The sequence below is a fragment of the Acartia tonsa genome, chromosome 3 (assembly GCF_053477335.1).
Source record: "Acartia tonsa isolate MP-2025a chromosome 3, ASM5347733v1, whole genome shotgun sequence".
In the NCBI taxonomy this organism is placed as follows: domain Eukaryota; kingdom Metazoa; phylum Arthropoda; class Copepoda; order Calanoida; family Acartiidae; genus Acartia; species Acartia tonsa.
This window is the reverse complement of record NC_137262.1, coordinates 3869800-3889948: the sequence shown is the minus strand read 5'-3', so window position 1 is coordinate 3889948 and position 20149 is coordinate 3869800. Positions and strand designations below refer to the sequence as shown.

General features: G+C 33.0%; 1 protein-coding gene across 1 annotated transcript in view; it reads right to left on the bottom strand.

Annotated features, from left to right (window-relative positions):
* Nucleotides 1–5551: 5551 nt before the first annotated feature.
* The window catches only part of LOC145312959 (uncharacterized), a 134285-nt gene continuing 119687 nt past the window's right edge, over nt 5552–20149 (bottom strand). Inside the window, exons 13-17 of the mRNA XM_080152171.1 lie at nt 18717–18817; nt 15947–16088; nt 10433–10553; nt 9101–9206; nt 5552–8290 (exon numbers count right to left, since the gene is read on the bottom strand). Of these exons, the coding sequence (XP_080008297.1) occupies nt 8179–8290; nt 9101–9206; nt 10433–10553; nt 15947–16088; nt 18717–18817 (582 nt within the window). The 3' untranslated portion in view covers nt 5552–8178. The remainder of the gene's footprint in view (nt 8291–9100; nt 9207–10432; nt 10554–15946; nt 16089–18716; nt 18818–20149) is intronic.

Sequence of the window (20149 nt, the reverse complement as noted above, 5' to 3'; positions counted from 1 at the left end):
ATAGGCCAATAACAATTTATACTGGCCTGTCATTGGTACTTTGTATTGTATGACGTTATTTTTATGGAGGCACTTTACGCTGTTTCATCGTTACGTTTGTCGGTGTACACATGAGAATAATTGTTTTTCTCGTATTCATTCGAATCCGGTGGATAGGAACCGGTTCTCATCCATACGAAAAAACTATGTCTAGCACCGTATTATATCAAGCTTTCTGCGAATATAAAAATGTACAATCATAAGATTAAAACCAGTTTTTTAGCCGGTGCATTCGGCACCTCGGGGCTAAAAAAACTAGTTTTAATCTCATAATTGTACATTCTATATCCGCGGAAAGGCGTTTATAATACGATGCGAGAAATAACTATTAACTTTTTCTACTTAGTCATAGTCATAATTACTTAGTCATAACTGTTTCCTCTTACACTCAAGGATCTTAAGGGAAAAGACAATGGACAATAATTCGATATACTTCACCTTTAATGATATAAAAGATTGATTAAAATTGCTGGTCAAAAAGGTTGGACGCTACTAGTTTGAAACCAACCAATCATAATTTAACAAAAGTACAAAAAGACATCTCATCTATTAAGATGATTCAATTAATAATATTTGGGGACTTGTGTAACTTATCCTCCAATATCTTCTCCCTGCCTGCCTTTTACTAGACAAATTGTACACAATTAACCAAATTAGTTGGTAAAAGTCAAAGAAAACACTTTTTATTCTATTTTTACGTATGCCCTTCGTCATAACAAAACATTCTTTTTGTTATCTGCTTTTTAAGAATTTAAGTTCTAACAGTAAACAAGGATGACAACATCAATAAGTATCGAAGCTAAAAAATCATGGACGGACATCCGAAAAAATAAACTATAGAGCAGTGTCATAAAAAAATAAACTAAAATAAATCACGAAACTTTTTAGAATGTATAATGTGAAAATTTAGGAATCAAACAAGCACCTCAGACAATAAGCAAATCTCAATGAAACTTAATAGAAGTATTTTATTTAAGCATGCAGTATTTTAACTTATTCAACCCCTTAAAATTTCAGTCGTCCATCTGAAATAAAAGTCGAGGAAATCAGGAAAACTAAAAAATATAAAAATCGATCTGGCACCCCAATCTTAAATTAAATGTTAAATCTTAATTAAAATATAACAAGGATGACAACATCCATAAGTAGCGAACAGGGGCGTCCAAGCTTTTTATTTTGGGGGGGGTAAAATGGCGCGCGAAGCGCGCCGCAAATTTCTTTTGTACCCCCCCCAAAAGTTTTACCCCGGGGGTAAAATTTGCTTGGGGGGGGTAATTACCCCCCCTGAAATCTGTTGGCAGGGGTAAAATTTGTTTACCCCCCCTAAAATTTACCCCCGGGGTAAAATTTTTGGGAGGGGTAATTTAAATTTTATCAAAAATTTAGTATTAAAAATGCGCGCGAAGCGCGCAAAAATTTTTTTTGTTAGAGATTTTCTATTTTGGTGGAGGTGTTTACCCCCCCAAAATTGTTTGGGGGGGGTAAATACCCCCTCCTAAATGGTTGGGGGTGCCTACGGCACCCCCAGGGTAGGGGTAAATTTTAAATGGGGGGGGGGGTAAAATGAAAAAAATTTTGGGGGTGCCTACGGCACCCCCAAATTCGTTTGGGGGGGGGGGGTAATCGCCCCATTACCCCCCCCTTGGACGTCTATGGTAGCGAAGCACAAAATTAATTGATTTATTGGAGAAAATAAACACCAAACCCTGTTTTATTTTGTTTAATGATGACGGTCAAAGTAAATTACATAAAAGATGCTCATAACAATGGGAAAAAATATTTTGATACTGATATCCCAAAAAAGTTTTAAAATTGGACCAAAAACACGAAAGATATGTGGAAATAATCCTTAACTTTAAAAAATTTGGAAAATTGGACTATATACATCAAAGGTATGGAAAAATTTAAAAATAGCTATAAACCTGCAAAAAGGAAGTCTGACCGTCATGGTTGTTTTCTTTAAACAACAGGAAATTTAATTTTGATATGTATAACTGAAAAAATTTTGGAAATCGGACCATAAACACCAAAGATATGGAGAAAAATGTGAAAAATACAAAAATAGCCTAAAACCTGCTAAAAGGCAGTTTGACCGCCATAGTTGTTTTCTTTAAAGGACAGGAAATTTAATTTTGATATATATATCTAAAAAAATTTTGGAAATCGGACCATAAACACCAAATATATGGAGAAAAATGTGAAAAATACAAAAATAGCCTAAAACCTGCTCAAAAGCGATCCTACCGCCATCGATGTTTTATACTTAATTGTGCTCCTTAATGATGGGAATGTTGTCAAAAAATTTCAGCATTCTATCTTTTATAGGAGCTGAATAAATCCCATTTCCCCCATAGCGTTACGGACTGACTGACTGACTGACGGACTGACGGACAAAGCTACTAAAAAAAGTGAACTCAAATATACCCTTGAATAAGAAGCCGAGAAATATCACGTTTCCTCCAAAATGTTTTATACGGACGGACATTACAAATGGAGAGTAGCTAACACATGTTAATGTTCATTTGCTTTGCTTTAATGGATGTTGTCATCCTTGCTATTATATAATATTATGAAAGTAAATGTGAGAAGTACAGTTACAACAAATGTCTCTCTAGGGACTTCACTAAAGAGTTTAGTCTTACATAGTCAACACAGGTTGCAAACAGAAGTCTGCAGATAAAAATAAAAAAAAACGATGAAAACACCCAGAACACGAAGTTCTAAAATCATATGGGTTGACAAACAAACATAAACACTTGCAAAATTGAAGAAATACATGATATAGTTTTTGAACACACATACATTTTTAAAGGTGATCCACTTATAATAGTATACCTTGTTGTACTAGGAAACATCATTTCTCTAATCAGATGAACAGGATACCTAATAACTTATATCATATACAATAAAAGCCTTAAAAAGATAAAATCAGGATGTTTTAACCCTTTACAGTCGGGCCCCTTTCCGCATTCCTTCTAACACAGGCATGTTGCATATCAAAATGACCGTATTGAAATGCTGATTACAGATCTGAAAACCGTTTTGAAAACTATTGATTCAGTCTGAAATGATTTTTAAATAACCTACCAAAATGAACAATTTTGACTAAATCAGCTGTTTTTAGGTTCATAATGAGATCTTATTCGATCTAGGAGCAATATTTTTCAAAACGATTTTCAGATTCGTAATCAGCATTTCAATGCGGTCATTTTGATATGCAACATACCTGTGTTTGAAGGAATTTAAATTTTTGGTTTTATAAGGGGGTGGGCACTTCTTATACCCCCCGCGCGCCGGCAGCCATTAAAGCCAAGTCACTTTTGAAACTTGAATGGGGCTTAAAATACATATATATGACTTCCACAACTCATGATAACAGTAAAATCTAAAAAAGGGGATAAAAATCTACAAAAATCAAACAAAATCTTATGTTAATAACCCTAGATTTTATTTAATTTTTGTAGATTTTTCACCCGATTTTGGAGGATTTTTCACAAAATATTTTGACGAGTCTCACTAATTTTAGTGAGGCAGTGAACCAAAAAGTTTTTTAAGAATTAACCTCGAAAGAGAAAAAAAATCAATTTTTAGTCATACTAACAATCCGATTATTAATACCTTAGACTTATGCACTTTGTTACAAAAAAATAATTAATGATAAAAAAAATGCAACATAGATTTTTTTCGACAGGATTTCAGTGGTAACTACAACCCCTTAAAAAAAATAAAAAGTTTTTGGGTATAGTCCCTTTCGTGGCAAAGCACCTTAAGGGGCGATTCGTCGTATTTTCAAAATGGCTTTTGGGTTAGGTGATTGCCCCTCAGGGTTAGGCAATTAGCCCCCGCATGGTTAGAGCCTCCCGCAGAGGCTAGAAATAGGAGAAAAGCTACTGTGAAAAATACGAAGAAACGCCCCTTAAGGTGCGTGGCCACGAAAGGGAGTATACCCGAAGATTTTTTATCTATTTATCATAACCTTGCGGTGTGGTGCTTGGGTTGGCAGACACCCCTTAAATATTTAAATAATTCACCCCCTGAAGAGTTCACACATCCCTTGCAAAACCCTGTGCACAGCCATTTATTGCTTTTAATGAGCGTTTTAAAGGGTACACCAACCTTAACCTTTAATCTAAAACCATTTTGCTGACTGGCGTTTATTTCTCAATTATAAAGAAAACAGGGATGACAACATCTATAAGTAGCAAAGCTCAAAAATTATAAATGTAAAATAAGGAAAAACTTTATAATCATGAAAACTTAAAAAATCTAGGAATCGATCTATCACCGCAATTAATAGACAAATCTTAATGAAACTTAATGAAAATTTGTAGAATATGAGCATATTCAATCCCTGATAATTCCAGCCGTCAGTCCTGAATAGAAATCGAGAAAACCATGAAAACCTAAAAATCTAAGAATCGATCTAGCACCCCAATAGATAAAAAAAATCTTAATAAAACTTGGGGAAAATATGTAGAATATAAAATTAATTATTCCCTGAAAATTTCAGCCCTGTATCTTGAAAAGGAGTTGAGAACATCACGAAAATCTAGGAATCGATCTAGCACCCCAAATAACAGACAGATGGACAAAACAATGTATAGTTTAGATGGACATATGTCATGAGAATATTCACTAAAAATGTCAGCTGTCTATCTTGAATAGGAGCCGAGAAAATCACGTTTCCCCCATAGCGTTACGGACTGACTGACTGACTGACGGACAGACAAAGCGAATTATAGAGTAGCTTCGCTTCTAAGAAAAGGATTATAAAACAGTTTTTTTTATAAATCAATTTACACTTTCTGTTCTGTAGAAGAATTAATTAAGATAAAACCAACTCAACATTTCTTTTTATTAGTTATGTTATACTTTGTCCGTAACGCTATTTTTCTCAACTGCTATTTAAGATAGGTTTCGTGATAGATTCAATACAAATGTAGACTTATAGAGTGGGTTTACTTATTTATTTTTAAAAGCAAAGCTTTCATATAATTAGAGTCGGTCCGTCCGTCCGAGACGGATAGCTCTTTTCGTTAATTTAGGCATGTTAGAATTGTCCTATCGATTTCAAACTTTGCATGGTGATTCCTGTGGTAGTTAGGTACAATTTAGAAAGCGTAGCAACTCTATAATCATTTCCAAAATGTTCGTACGTCAATTTTAAATATGTTGATTTTTTACTTTTTTAACAACAAATTTTTAAGTAATCTAATTATCTGATTGTTCTGATTTTTGGTATATTGATTCCTGGGACAATAAAGTATTATATTATAAGCAAAGCAACTCTATAATCAAGTCCTAAAAATGTAATTATGTTCGTAAACATTATCCTGTATCAAGAAGTTTTTCAACAAATTTACTCACAATTTTGCTTTGACTTTTATTCATTGATATTCTGATTATTTAGTTCGGACACTATACAAGTGTTAATGTCCGTTTTTTTTCTACGGTTTCAGAGCTTCGCTTTTATGGGTGTTGTCATCATTGTTCTTATGATAAAAAGACAAAGTTTAGGATCTATACATAAATATATTTTTTAGGTTAGGTTATCACTATAGCAATATAATATTATAGTTATACATTCATTATTCTTTACATATATACATAGTACATATAGCAACAATTTTAATATAAAGCGCAGCTTCTCTATAATAAAACAAATAACGTCCAGTAAAATGTTAGTAAATCACCGTGCCTGAGCAAGCACAAACTCCTGTATGTACCAGTGCAAACACACACACACACACACACACACAACCACACACACACACACACATAGTAGGATAGCCTATAGAGGACGGGATACAACACACGATCAACCCTTTGATTGCACGACTTTTGTCTGTGCATGGTAACAGAAGGCTTGCTACTTCTTGCCTTATTTATTATTATATTTTACACTTTACTTTTCTGCGCTACGTATGGATTTGCATATCCTTGTTTTAAAATTAAATATTGATTTTGGCTATAAAGATACCAGGATTTAATTTTATTGGCAACTGGGAGAGAATTTTTTTCTTGTGCGTTATAACTTGATTGTCCTTTAAACTAAAAAGTAACTAAAATTAAACTATTTTTGGTATTGTTATAATACTGATTTGAAAAATATATTCAAGTTCTGTTGAAGTCTGATATATAGAGAGGGCTAAAATTATAAAATATTTTTTTTTCTAACGCGGTTCCGAACCCGGTTCGTTTTCCGCTGGATAAAAACCGGTTCTGAACCGAGTTGAAAATACTTTCTTAAATACGAGATGAGATAATAGTTATTTCTCGCATCGTATTATAAACAGCTTTCCGCGGATATAGAATGTACAATTATAAGATTAAAACCATTTTTTTTTAGACCCGAGGTGCCGAAGGCACCGGCTAAAAAAACTGGTTTTAATCTTATGATTGTACATTTTTATATTCGTAGAAAGCTGGATATAATACGATGCTAGACATAGTTTTTTTTCGTATGTATGAGAACCGGTTCTTATCCACCGGATTCGAATGAATACGAGAAACATATATTCTTGAATTTCAACATTATTTTTACAATTAAAATTGGTTTCCCTCAAAATGCCTTGTGGAGCACAGAAACCCCCTCTTTCCCGTATTTTTTTATTATTCAAGCCAGGTTAGGTTATATTATATTGGGGCCAGAGTAGCCCCGTAGGGTTAGTGCAACAAGACTTAGGAAAAAATACCCATTTATGTCCAAAAAAAAGTTGGGGATTTCTGTGCTCGCTCGACATTTTGAGGAAAACAGTCCAATTAACTTACATTACTATACATTTATTCAATTATATAGATACACAAGTCAAAAAATATTTTTTTTTCAAGTCAAAAAATTCGCTTTATTTATATAGGTTTCATAGATGTATAATATTAAAGTAGTGTAAATGCCTCAAAAAGTCGAATTTAACTATTTATTATTTACATATAGAATTATAATTTAAATTGTTTTTTAAATTCATTTATAAAAAAATTTAAAATCTCAATGCCAAAAGGCTGAAATAAAAATGATTACAGATACCAGAAGTCGTAACTGAAAAAAGTGTCTCAAAAATCAGCATGTGACGTCATACAAATGAGGGATTATCCATCTCTTTTTAGAGGTTTTCTTTCCCACTTCTCCTCTCATCTCCCTCATTTTTATGATGTTACATGGCTGATTTTTAAGACTCTTTGTTCAGTGACAGTTACCCTGAAGTCCGAGAGTGTACACAATGTTGAATAGTACAGTGTCAAATGCTGTTTCACTTAGTTTTAAAAATTTTAGTAAATAAGCCTTTTTATGATATATAAATATTTCTAAAACTCGATAAAACCAAATTGTACAAAATCGAACCCATAATTTTCTATCATCCAGAAAAGTTTTAGTTATAATACTAAAGTTCTGACAATAAGACAATAAACCAAATAGCTATATTGAATTTGAGAGTATTAAAAAGAGAAATATTGCTTATAACTTGATCATCTGTTTTATTTAAAAGCAGAACTAACTTATTAAAGAAATTGGAAGAATATTATTTTGACTATAATTTGGGGAAGACTAAATTTTGTAAAATTCCATAAAAAATTGGATATAATATTTTACAATTAAAATTTAACAGTTAATAGATTTTCTAAAAAATATTAATCTTGATTCAACATCAACATCTAATTATCTAAACAAATATTATACATTCGGTGATTTCACACAAAGAACACTTTTGAGCAATGATAACCCCTGTGGGTTTAATTATTATTTTAGGTCAGGTTAGGTTAGGTTATAATGGGTATAATAGGAAGCCCAGCAGGGCAAGTTCAGACCCTGTACACAGAGGAAACAAATAACCTCATTCTAATAATTGTCAATTTGTCAAAAAATATAAAGAGGAGGGGTTTATCAGTGCTTAACATGCTCTTTATGCGAAAGCACAATATTACTGACAATAATTTTATCTTAAGAAATAAAAAACATAATTTTCTTTGGTTTTTAACTAGGAAAGCTTAATTTTTCTTATTCCTTAAAATCTTTAAAATGCAAAGACCATGTTTTAATTCAGATTAATCACTTTGAAGCTTAGATATAATCTAATTAAAGTTCTTTTTAGTTCATTTTGGTAAATTTGTTTCTCAATTGAATTATGCTTGGCAAGTTCTGATTTAGCAGGATGCTTCCCCATTAGAGAACCTATCATCTCTTATGGAAGAATTGTGCTTGAGAGTTGGAGTGCATGTGGAGGTGCTACACGTTCCTGTGCTTGACACTGAGGATCTACAATAGATAGATAGATAGATAGTTAGATAGATAGATAGATATATAGATAGATATATAGATAGATAGACAGATAGAGAGTTGGGATGCATGTGGAGGTACTACACGTTCCTGTGCTTGACACTGAGGATCTACAATAGATAGATAGATAGATAGTTAGATAGATAGATAGATATATAGATAGATAGACATATAGAGAGTTGGGATGCAGGTGGAGATACTACACGTTCCTGTGCTTGACACTGAGGATCTACAATAGATAGATAGATAGATAGTTAGATATATAGATAGATATATAGATAGATATATAGATAGATATATAGATAGATAGATAGATAGGTAGGTAGATAGATAGATAGATAGATAGATAGATAGATAGATAGATAGATAGATAGATAGAGAGTTGGAGTGCAGGTGGAGGTACTAAACGTTCCTGTGCTTGACACTGATGATCTACAATAGATAGATAGATAGATAGATAGATAGATAGATAGAATTATAGATAGAATTATAGCTAGATAGCTAGATAGATAGATAGTTATATAGATAGATAGAGAGTTTGAATGCAGGTGGAGGTGCTAGGTAGATAAATATGTAGATAAATAGTTAGATAGAAAGTGGCGTACATTGTAAGTTACTAGGTATTTGGGAAACCAATAGTGGGTGAAAAAAGAGGAAGGCAGGTTTTCCTATTTCGTTTATAAGGGGGTGATAACACCCCCCCCCCCTCACACCACCACAGATAAACAAACAGATTTGAATTTACCTTGTTGATTTAATATAAAGCAAAGAGTACAGATTTGAATTTACCTTGTTGATTTAATATAAAGCAAAGAGTTCCCCTCTTTGCCCACTCCATTTGTACCAAACCGGCGGATTTTTACTTTTGTATCTTTAAAACTATTGGCTCGGCTCCCTAAAAAATAATAATATAAAGTTATAAAAAAACTAAATCAATTTAAAGACTATACCTTCTATTTTCTAATTATATGATAGGTAAAGGGTTATGTTATAATAAAGATAAAAGAGGAAAGAGAGAGGGCAATAGACGATAAATAGAACTAAATTCTCCCACCCCTAAATATGGGAATATATTTATCATCCTTTGTCCTTTCCCTATATTCCTGCATTAAAATTGAAGTATATGGGCAGGTCAGCTGAAATTGAGTTGCCGAATGTGTACACAGTTTCCTCAGTGTTTCCTCATCCTATCTTAATATCTACTACTAGCTAAAAAAGCTTTAAACTTCCAAAAAAATCTAATTTTGAATATATAATGCATAAATCGTTTATACATTCAATTTTTTTTTGTTTAAGTTTGAAGTTTATAAGCTACTAGTAAATATTGAGATATGATGAGGAAACACCGAGGAAACTGTGTACACTATCGGTAACTCAAATTCAACTGACCTATGGGCAGGTTTCATGCTAGATGCTTAGTTTCTGACCTTATTATACATATCTTATTCTTTACTCTCAAACAACCACTAAAATGTTAAGTAACTTGTTAATAACAAACAAGGATGACAACATCCATAAAAGTGAAGCTCTGAAACGGTATGACAGACGAACATTAATTCTTGCAGAGTGTCAGAACTGAATATATAAAATATAAATATATATGTTTTGACAAAATTATACGTAAATTTGTTGCAAACTTCTTAAATACAGAATTCTGTTTAAGGATATACTGACATTTTTAGGACATTCTGGTAACGATTACAAAATTGCTACGGTTTCTAAATCGTACCTAACTACTACAGGAATCATCATGCAAAGTTTGAAATCTATAGGACAATTCTTACGTGCTTTAATTAACGGGGAAAAAGCTACCCGTTACGGACGGACCGACCCTAATTAAAGAAATGCTTTGCTTTTAATAAACAGGGTTGTCAATAGGGCGTAGCTCGATAATTTGAATATTGGGAATCGAAAACTTTCATTTTGGACGTATGGCCTATCTGGTAATAGCTACAGAGTTAATACTTTTTTCTCATTATTACTTATTGTTATAAGAATCCTCAGTTAAGATTTTAAATCGAAAAGACGATTCCAAGTTACATAAAATTATGATTAAGTTTATGCAGTTTGGGCGGAAGTTAATGAACTAAAACTCAGCTAATGAGTTAGAAATATATTCACCTGCCCGACTTGTAGCTGTGCTTGTTGACAGGTTCGCCGCATCCTTGCCAGACAGACTTCTGGCCAGCCTGCGGGTACCTGGAGGCGGCAGACCGCTCAGCTCATCTACACTTCGACTAGTCTAAAATAACAAATAACTTGTAGGCAAATAATAATTTTCATATAGTGGCAAATGAATATTGTAGCTGTTTATAGCGCCCTAGCAAAATGGGGATAGATGTCACTGCTTTTGGCCTACCTATTCTGTTGACGTCAGGAAATACCCTATACCCCATCTCTTTTCTAGGATGTATCTTTCCATCTTCCCTTTCTCTTTCCCTCTAATATGACGCCAATAGAATAGGTAGGCCAAAAACAGTGACATCTATCCCCATTTTTCTAGGGCACTAAACACGGCAAAATGAATATTTTTTTTCATTGAACTATATCTTTTGTATGGCATTTATTTATAAGGAATGTCTTGACCTATAAACAGGCACATCTCATTAACATACAAATCTGTGTTCCTTTAAAAAGTGGTTTCAAGGAAATTTTTTTTCATTAAACTAATTGTTCAAAGTGAAAAGTGTGTTTCATTAAAAAAATGCATCCGCTTGGATACAAGCAAGGATGACAACATCCATAAGTAGCGAAGCACTAAAAAATTGTGGATGGGACTACGTACAAGTAGATTTAAAGTGTATTTATTAAAATATATGCATAACAATAGGAAAAAATATTTTGATACTGTGATTGCAAAAAGTTTGAAAATCGGACCAAAAATTACTAAAGATATGGGGAGTATGTAAAACATATAAAAATAGCCTAAAACCTGCTAAAAGGCAGTCCTACCGCCATTGATGTGTTGTAGTTAATTGTGCTCCTTAATGATGGGAATGTTTTCATAAAATTTCAGCCTTTTGTCTTTGATAGGGCCAAGAAAATCATGTTACCCCCAAACTAAGACAGACAGACATACGGACATTTCCAATTATAGAGTAGCTTCGCTACTAAAAAAGCATGAATTAAGGTTTATGCTAAAACTCTTTTGTCTAAATGAGATTAAAATTAGAGAGTAGAATCCGTATAAACTTAAATAAATTAATTCTTTTTTTCTTTCATTCATTTACATTTTGTTCAACTCAAAAGGAATGAGTTTTTCTCGTATTTATTCGAATCCGGTGGATAGGAACCGGTTCTCATCCATACGAAAAAACTATGTCTAGCATTGTATTATATCCAGCTTTCTACAAATATAAAAATGTATGATATAAAGATTAAAACTGGTATTAATCTTATGATTGTACATTCTATATCCGCGGAAAGCTGTTTATAATACGATGCGAGAAATAACTATTCTTTTGTTGTCTAGTGTTCTCATGGACCTTAGGGTATAAGACATTATAGATGTACATCCCCAAATGATGATACACTAAATTACCCCTTCTGTAGATTAATTTTTCACAAGTTTGGAATAAAAGTCAAGATTTAATAATAGTGCCCAAAGTTTTTAATAAAATAAATCTTTAAATCAGTGTTGCGGAGCCGGAGCTGGAGCCGGGAGCCGTGGAGCCGCCATATTTTGCCGAGGCTAGAGCTGGAGCCGTAATTTTCGTTAAAAAACGGCTCCGGCTCCGGACTAGATAAATAAAGAGATTTTTTTATAAATTATAATTTGGTAACTCTGTTTTGTCATGTGCAAATGTCCCTTTTAAGTTTTCAAGTCCATTTTTATTAAAAATTGAATTTTTAAAACCTTCAAAAGTCGGAGCCGGAGCCGGAACCGGAGCCGCACCAAAATCAAACGGCTCCGCAACGCTGCTTTAAATGTCAGTACAGTTTTGAGTCCAATATCCCAGAGAGGATTGCTGGATGGGAAGTTATTTACTCGTATTCATTCGAATCCGGTGGATAGGAACCGGTTCTCATCCATACGAAAAAACTATGTCTAGCATCGTATTATATCCAGTTTCCTACGAATATAAAAATGTACAGTCATAAGATTAAAACCAGTTTTTTTAGCCGGTGCCTTCGGCACCTCGGGGCTGAAATAACTAGTTTTAATCTCATAATTGTACATTCTATATCCGCGGAAATCTGTTTATAATACGATGCGAGAAATAACTATTCTTAAAGTTTAATGTATCGGTACGTGAGTTGTTTATAGGTTTGTGGTATTTACAATAAAATTAAATATCTGACGAATAGACTGATTTATTGTATCAGTTATCTATCGCAATGAATTATAGACAATTTGGGTATAGTCACTTTCGTCCTAACGCATCTTAAGGGGCGTTTCGTCGTATTTTTACAATGGCATTTGATATGTTATTTTAGGTTAGATTAGGTGATTGCCCCGCAGAGTTAGAGCCCCCCGTAGGGTCTAGAAATAGGAGAAAACCTACTGTGAAAATATGAAGAAACGCTCCTTAAGAGGCGTTGCCACGAAAGGAACTATACCCGACAATATTACGCGAATAGAAAAAAAATTATAGGTTCAATTTATGATTTATTCAAGGATTTATTTTTTTGTTAAAAATTGTCTATACTATATATTATTTATAGCACCGAACCGGTTCTAATCCAGCGGAAAACATCAGATTTGAAAACATATCATAATCTAGATTATGTGCCTTATTTTAAGTCGGATTTTACGATTTCCAAATAGCTTTTAACAAATATTTTATATCTTAAATATTTTAAAAGAAATTGTTTTTTAAATATTTTTCCTATAAAATTAAATTGACTAAATAACTTATATAAAAATTAAATTATTTACAAACAAAGATTACAACATCCATAAAAGCGAACCACTGAAACGGTAGGACAAACGGACATTAACACTTGTATAGTGTCAGAACTGAATAATCAGAATATAAGTGTATATGAGTCGAAGCAAAAATTGTAAGTTAAATTGTTGAAAAACTGCTTGATACAGGATAATGTTTATGGACATACTTACATTTTTATGACTTGATTATAGAGTTGCTTTGCTTATAATATTGTACTTTGTTGTCCCAGGAATCAATATGCCAAAACTTAGATCAATCGGATAATTATATCACATAAAAATTTTTTGATAAAAAAGAAAAAAAATCAACATGTTTAAAAATCAACATATGTACGGACATTCTTGTAATGATTATAGAGTTGCTATGCTTTCTAAATCGTACCTAATTACTAAAGGAATCACCATGCAAAGTTTGAAATCGATAGGAAAATTATAACAGGCCTAAATTAATGAAAAAAGCTATCCGTTCCGGACGAACGGACGGACCGACCCTAATTATAGAAAAGCTTCGCTTTTAAAGATTTGTATAAAATATGTTAAGAATCTTATAAATATCTAAATCCCTAAAAAAAACAAATATCTTTTTAATATTTCTAAGTAGCAAAATATAAAATATTTTCTACTCAATTTTACGTTTCTATAATTTAGGTACTAAAATATTTTCTTTTTTGTAGCTTAAAACTTTGGGACTTTGTTGGACTTGTTGGTTCATTAAGTTAGGGTTATAATGTACAGAAGGGGTAATTCTGTGTATCATCATTGGGTATGTATTGTATACTAATACCTAATATATATTTAAATATAATACTTTTTTCTGCTATGCCATCTTTTTTGATAATCTATGCCTTAGAATTCTATATCTTAAGCAATAACATCCATCTTAATTTATCTTCTTCTTATAATACATAAGGAAAAAGGATAAGAGGATGAATACTCACCCCTTTTTCATGTTAAAATACTACTTCCCCATCCCTAAATTTAGAAGCAGACGAAAATCAAAAACCGCCCAGGGCTTTTTGTAAGTCAATCATAAATAATAATGTGAATAAAAAGAAAAGCAATATTTAGCAAACAGCGTGGGCGGTCAGAATCAGCTGAATGTTTATTATGATAAAAATTTCCCCCTTTTTAGAAATAGAAGGATTCTTCTTTCATTAACAAATTTTTTTAAATAAAAATAAATTTCTATGTAATTTTTAATTAAAACATTAAAACAAAAATATCTAATCTAATATTCTTGCCCTAAATATGGAAATAGTAAAAAGTAAAAAAATATTTTTTTTTTAATAATTTTTAATCCCCCCATTTGAAAAGTAGTGGAATATCAATAAATTTTAGCGCGGCAATAGCGCTGAGTAGGCCTCTAGGCCCACTGCCTATTTTCGTCTTCTAGTTGCTTCGATTCCTCTCTTTTATTTTTTTCTCTATGTTATAATACAAAGTAGAATGATGTATGTCCGTCTGTCCGTCCGTCCGTCTGAAGCTTAAAATCTCGGTAACCACTGAACCAATCGGATTCTACTCTTCAGGGATTATACCTACTTGTCCTGTGGTGGTTTTAGGCTATATTCTTAGGTTGGGACACCCCCCACCCCCCCAAAAAACAAAAAAATCCCCCACCCATTTTTTTTGCTGAAGATTTCCTAGGTCCTTTTTTTATTTTTTTGCTGAAGATTTCCTAGGTCCTTTTTTTTTTTTTTTTGCTGAAGATTTCCTTGGTCCTTTTACGAATTTCGCCTTAATTTTTTGATCACCTATTGGGGCAAAGTCCCTAGAGACTAGGGGCGAAGCCGATGGTATTATATAAAGTAGTAAGGTTTTTTTGTCTGTAGCTCAAGATTTCAATAACTACTGAACCGATTGAGTTTTCCTTTTCAGGGAAGCATCACATAAATCCAATCATGGTTTTAGGCTAATTGTCAGCCTTTCCATACTCATTAGAATAGAGCCCCTAGATGATAGGGGCGTAGCTGCTAGTAATAATATGATTTGGTAGCCAAATGTTTTTTTTACTAACTCCATAAAATTAAGTAAGAATGTGCGAATACCACTGAATGATTTATGAATTTTTGACAAGAAAATAATTTATACAATAATATCAAATCTATCAGATTTAAAAAACAAAAATTTTTATGTATTATCAAGATACTGTAGATTAAACATGAAAAATAGCTAGAAGAAAACAGAAAAACAAGACATTTTGTCCAAATAATAATCTATTGACATGCAGATGGAACTCTGCTGTCCTTACATAAAAGTGACAGGATAAACCTGCGTGTATCTGTCTATAGCTTAAGATCTTGATACCCGCTAGACAACAATGTTTTCCCTTTTCACTAAAACATTTATTACTCCATTGCATTGGGGGAGTGTGGGACAAACCCAAAACTATCCCGTTTTAAGCAAGACGATTCCTGTGACGTCATATAAAAAGGGAAGGGGGAAGAAAATCTCTTCCCTTTTCTCCCATCTCTTTTGAAGAGATTTTCTTCCCCCCTTCCCTTTTTCTTTCCCCAAACGTATATGACGTAACTGGAATCGTCTTGCTCAAAACTGGACAGTTTGGGGTTTGTCGAGTGTGGGCCTGCAAAAAATTACGTCCCCCCTCCCCCCACAAAAAAACCTTATATTTTTCTTATAAAACTACAATTAAGTAAAGGTCGACTCACCACCTCCCCTCCTTCAAGAACCCCTAGAGGCCTCTAGTGACATAAACGCTAGAAAAAAACCATAATAATTAATACCTGAAATATTCTTTTCAACTCTTTCTTGATTTTCGAGTTTCTGCATGCGAATATGAAGGAGGATATGAGTGGATAGAGGAGGCAGGGAGACATCACTAGCTGGATAAACCAGGGGGGCAGCAGGGGCAGCTCCGGGACCAATCTAAATATGAAGGAGGATATTAGTGGATACAGGAGGCAGGGAGACATCACCAGCTGGATAAACCAGGAAGGCAGCAGGGGCAGCTCCGGGACCAATCTAAATTCAAAATTATCTTTATAAAAAAATAAAACAGGATGTTTGTCTGTGTGTCTGTACCAAAGGATCTCGCTAACCGCTGAACCGACAGGGTTCTTCTTAACAGGGTATATTCTCATAGGTCCCGGGAAGGTTTTTAACTATTTTGGGGGAGGGTAACACCAACCTCCAAAGAGAAATCACAAAAAATCGAAATTTTTTTTACGTTTCTTGATTTTAGAAAGAGAGTTCAACGCAACAACGCAAACATAAACGTCTAACGCAACATAGACATATTTTACAAATATAAAAAAAAACATTTTTATAGGCCTCTAGGGGGCACAGCCGCTAGTCTTTAAATAAAAGTAACAGAATGTCTATGTTTCTATTTGTCTATCTGTGTGTACCAAAGAATTATGCTAACCAACCACTAAACTGATAGGATTCTCCTAAACAGAGAAGCTTCTTATACAACAATGGAAGGTTCGACTTACCCTCGGTCTCTCATCCTCCCTCCCCTCAAGTGCCACTAGAAGCCTTTAGGGGCATAGCCGCTAAACTAATTATATAAATTAGTAAGTTTTTTTATGCCCGAAGCTTAAGAGTTCAACAACTACTGAACTGATTGAGTTTTCTTTTTAAGAAAAGCTTCACATAGGTCCTTGGATTGTTTTAGGCTATTTTGTGTGTAGATTTAATCCTTAGAATCGTTATGGGTTGCCGCCGCCGCTAGTTTTTTTAATAAAAAAGCTGCGTTAATACCATATGTACGCATTGTAGATAGAATAAATAAATAAATGATATTGAGACCAGCTGAATCTTAGTTTCCGATTTTGTACGTATCACCCTCATCCTATCTCAATATTCACTACTATCTTAAAAAACCTTAAAACTTCCAAAAAAATCTATTGTTTTTTTTATAAATTAAGCTATTTTTACGTTTTATTAAATGGAGTTCCAATTTCCCTTTGACCGGAGTAGCTGAAAATAGCTATTGCAATAGTTAGTTGTGTTGGGTTATCTGTCGTACAACTTCGGAAATTAGGGAAAGAATGGGTAATTAATTTTCAGTTGATCGATATTGAATATCAATAATGATGATTTGTGCCGGGTCTGAAGAAAATGCGTATAAATGCTTTCATCTCCTTTAACATATAATATACATTTATTAGAAATAGAGGACTGCATAAATGCAGTAAATACTGCATATAAAGAATTTAGTTATCCTTATACTAAAGCAACAGTATGTCTATTTGTCTGTGTGTTTGTACCGAAGGATCTCGCTAACCGCTGAGCCGATCGGGTTCTACTTAACAGGGTAGCCTCTCATAGGTCCCTGGAAGGTTTACAATTATTTTGGGGGAGGGTACCACAACCCTCCCAAGATAAATCCCAAAAAATTATTATTGAAATGTGTGGCTTTGTGCCTCTATAACTAACAAACTTTTATATAACTATTAATCTCTCTATATCTATATCCGGCGATTTCCCTTAAAGTTCCTCGCAAACACTTAAAAACATCCCCCAACACTTATTTGGGGGAAGGGGGTAGTTTATCATATATTTGAGTTTTACCTTAGAGGACCTAAAGACCAAAGTGCGTCAAAAATGAGCTATGTGACGTCATAAAAATGAGGGAGATGAGAGGAGAAGTGGGAAAGAAAACCTCTAAAAAAAAGATATGGATAATCCCTAATTTTTATGACGTCACATAGCTTATTTTTTACACGCATTGGTCTTAGTCCCTTAGAGGTTAGATTAGGTAAGGTTTTAATCAGTAGAGGGTCATCCCGTAGGGTTGGAACCCATCGAGAGGGCGAGTTTCTCAATGAGCACTATGAGGGAAAGTACCCTAAATCCATATCTACCTACCTACGGCTTCTTATCTAACCTATCTCTTTGTCTGTCTTGGGAAAGAGATAAATGCTCTAATAATATTTTCAAATAATTTTCTTCATAACACACAACATCAATTTTTGATTTTTTCTTATCTTTTATATCTATATTTACATCTTTATCAATAACAATCTATGTATTACAACAAGAAACCTATATCTACTATAAATTCTCTATATTGATAAAATATTAATGACATCATTTTTTTTATTTGTCTTTCCATGTCCCTGTCTGATCCCCAATGTTTTTTTGTTCTTGCTTATTCAGACATGTCTGCATTACTCATATTATAAGCATTTTTATTCATCATATTTATTAAATGTATTTATTAATCTTATGTAAAAATACTTATGAAACTAGTGGTTTTCACATCAACCAATTCAAGTAGGGAGGAAACATTGAAATTAATTACAATGACCATTAAAGTTTATTAACGCGTTCTACTACTCGTAATATCTATAATACAAAGTAGCTTGATGTCTGTCCGTCCGTCCCTTAAGATCTCGGTAATCACTGAACCGAATGGGTTCTACTCTTTAGTGAATATACCTACTGGTCCTGTGGTGGTTTTAAGTTATTTTCTTATGGGGTGGGACACCCCCAAACCCAACAAAAACAAAGCCCCTGGAGGCTAGGGGCTAGTAATAAATAAATTACCTTACAATACAAGAGAGATAGTAAGGAGACCAACATAGAAGAATACTTGTTAAAGTCAGAGTATATAATCTCGCCGTTTTGCCCTCCTCTCGATGCATGATCTAAAAAAGCAATTTAATTATATTTTTTTACGTCTATCATATAATTATTTTCGATTATATTAAAAAAAAATTCTATTTTAATAATAATTTAAAACTATTAAGGTGATTTTGACGTCAATCTTATGTTATTCTAATAACAGCAACAATTTATGAGATGATATCAATATTATTATTATTATTTATTTTTGAAATTTAAAAAGTTTATTTTTAGCATTAGATCTCAAGGCCCGGTTAAGACAAAATGGACGCATATTTATGTAAATTCCCAATTGTGATAAACAAAATCACCCTTTTTGTAGATTAAAACCATCTAGGAAATGATTAGACACAGCATATTTTAAACCAACCAATCATGGTTTACAAACTACCCAAAGTTTTTAGGCTTTTTCGTTTTTAAACTCTAAAAAACTATAGGTACCAGCAAGGGCTCCCAAGGGGGGAGGGAATTCAAAATAATTTTTTTTTGTTTGGTGTGGGGGTGGTAATCTTTATATCATTGGGCAAGGATGCCAAGCTTTATTTTTTTTTGGGGGGGGGGGGGATAATCAGTAATCACCCCTTTACCCCCCGAGTGAAAACTAAAGTATTTAAGATTTTTCCGCATTCTCTAAAAATTTTGTTGACCTCATTCGGCTAATTATAATTACTCAGACATTCTTGTTTTAGACCTACAGTCTACCTAGTGATCTAGGGGATAAGACAAAGAAATATAAATTGATGAAACTCCCCAATTATAAGAAAAACAACTATATTAGTATACAGTTAGGTATGTAGCTTTGTAATGTGTCAAACACACATAAAATACATATTTACTTAGCTTTCATATAGAATATTAATTTAGTGTTAAAATTATTATGTAGATAGCTAAGAATATCTATAAATAATTCTCTTAAACAGCTGGCAAAAGAAAAAAATGTAAATTTTGAAAAAGTTAATCTATAACTCTTGGTTGAGTTTTAAGCTATTTTTGATTGGGTGGATAAAAACCTACATAATGAAATGGACATAGAAAAACTACAAGAATAAAGAAAATTTAATATTTGACGTTAGACGTCCAAGGGTTGGGGTAAAATGCTTTTTACCCCCTCTAAAACTTTAAATCCCTTAATTTTCCCCGCTCAAAATTTTAAATTATGTATTAGATAACACTCCTCAAACCTTTGAAACCTTTCATTTTACCCCCTCTTAAAATAAAAAGCTTGGACTTTACTGTGCTGGGCTAAGAATACTTAATCCATCTTCTTTTTATTATATCCACTACGCATTAAATGAATCTGGTTTTGGTAGGTTTTATAACTTTTCTTGTTGGCATTTTTTTTTGCTGCGGTTAAA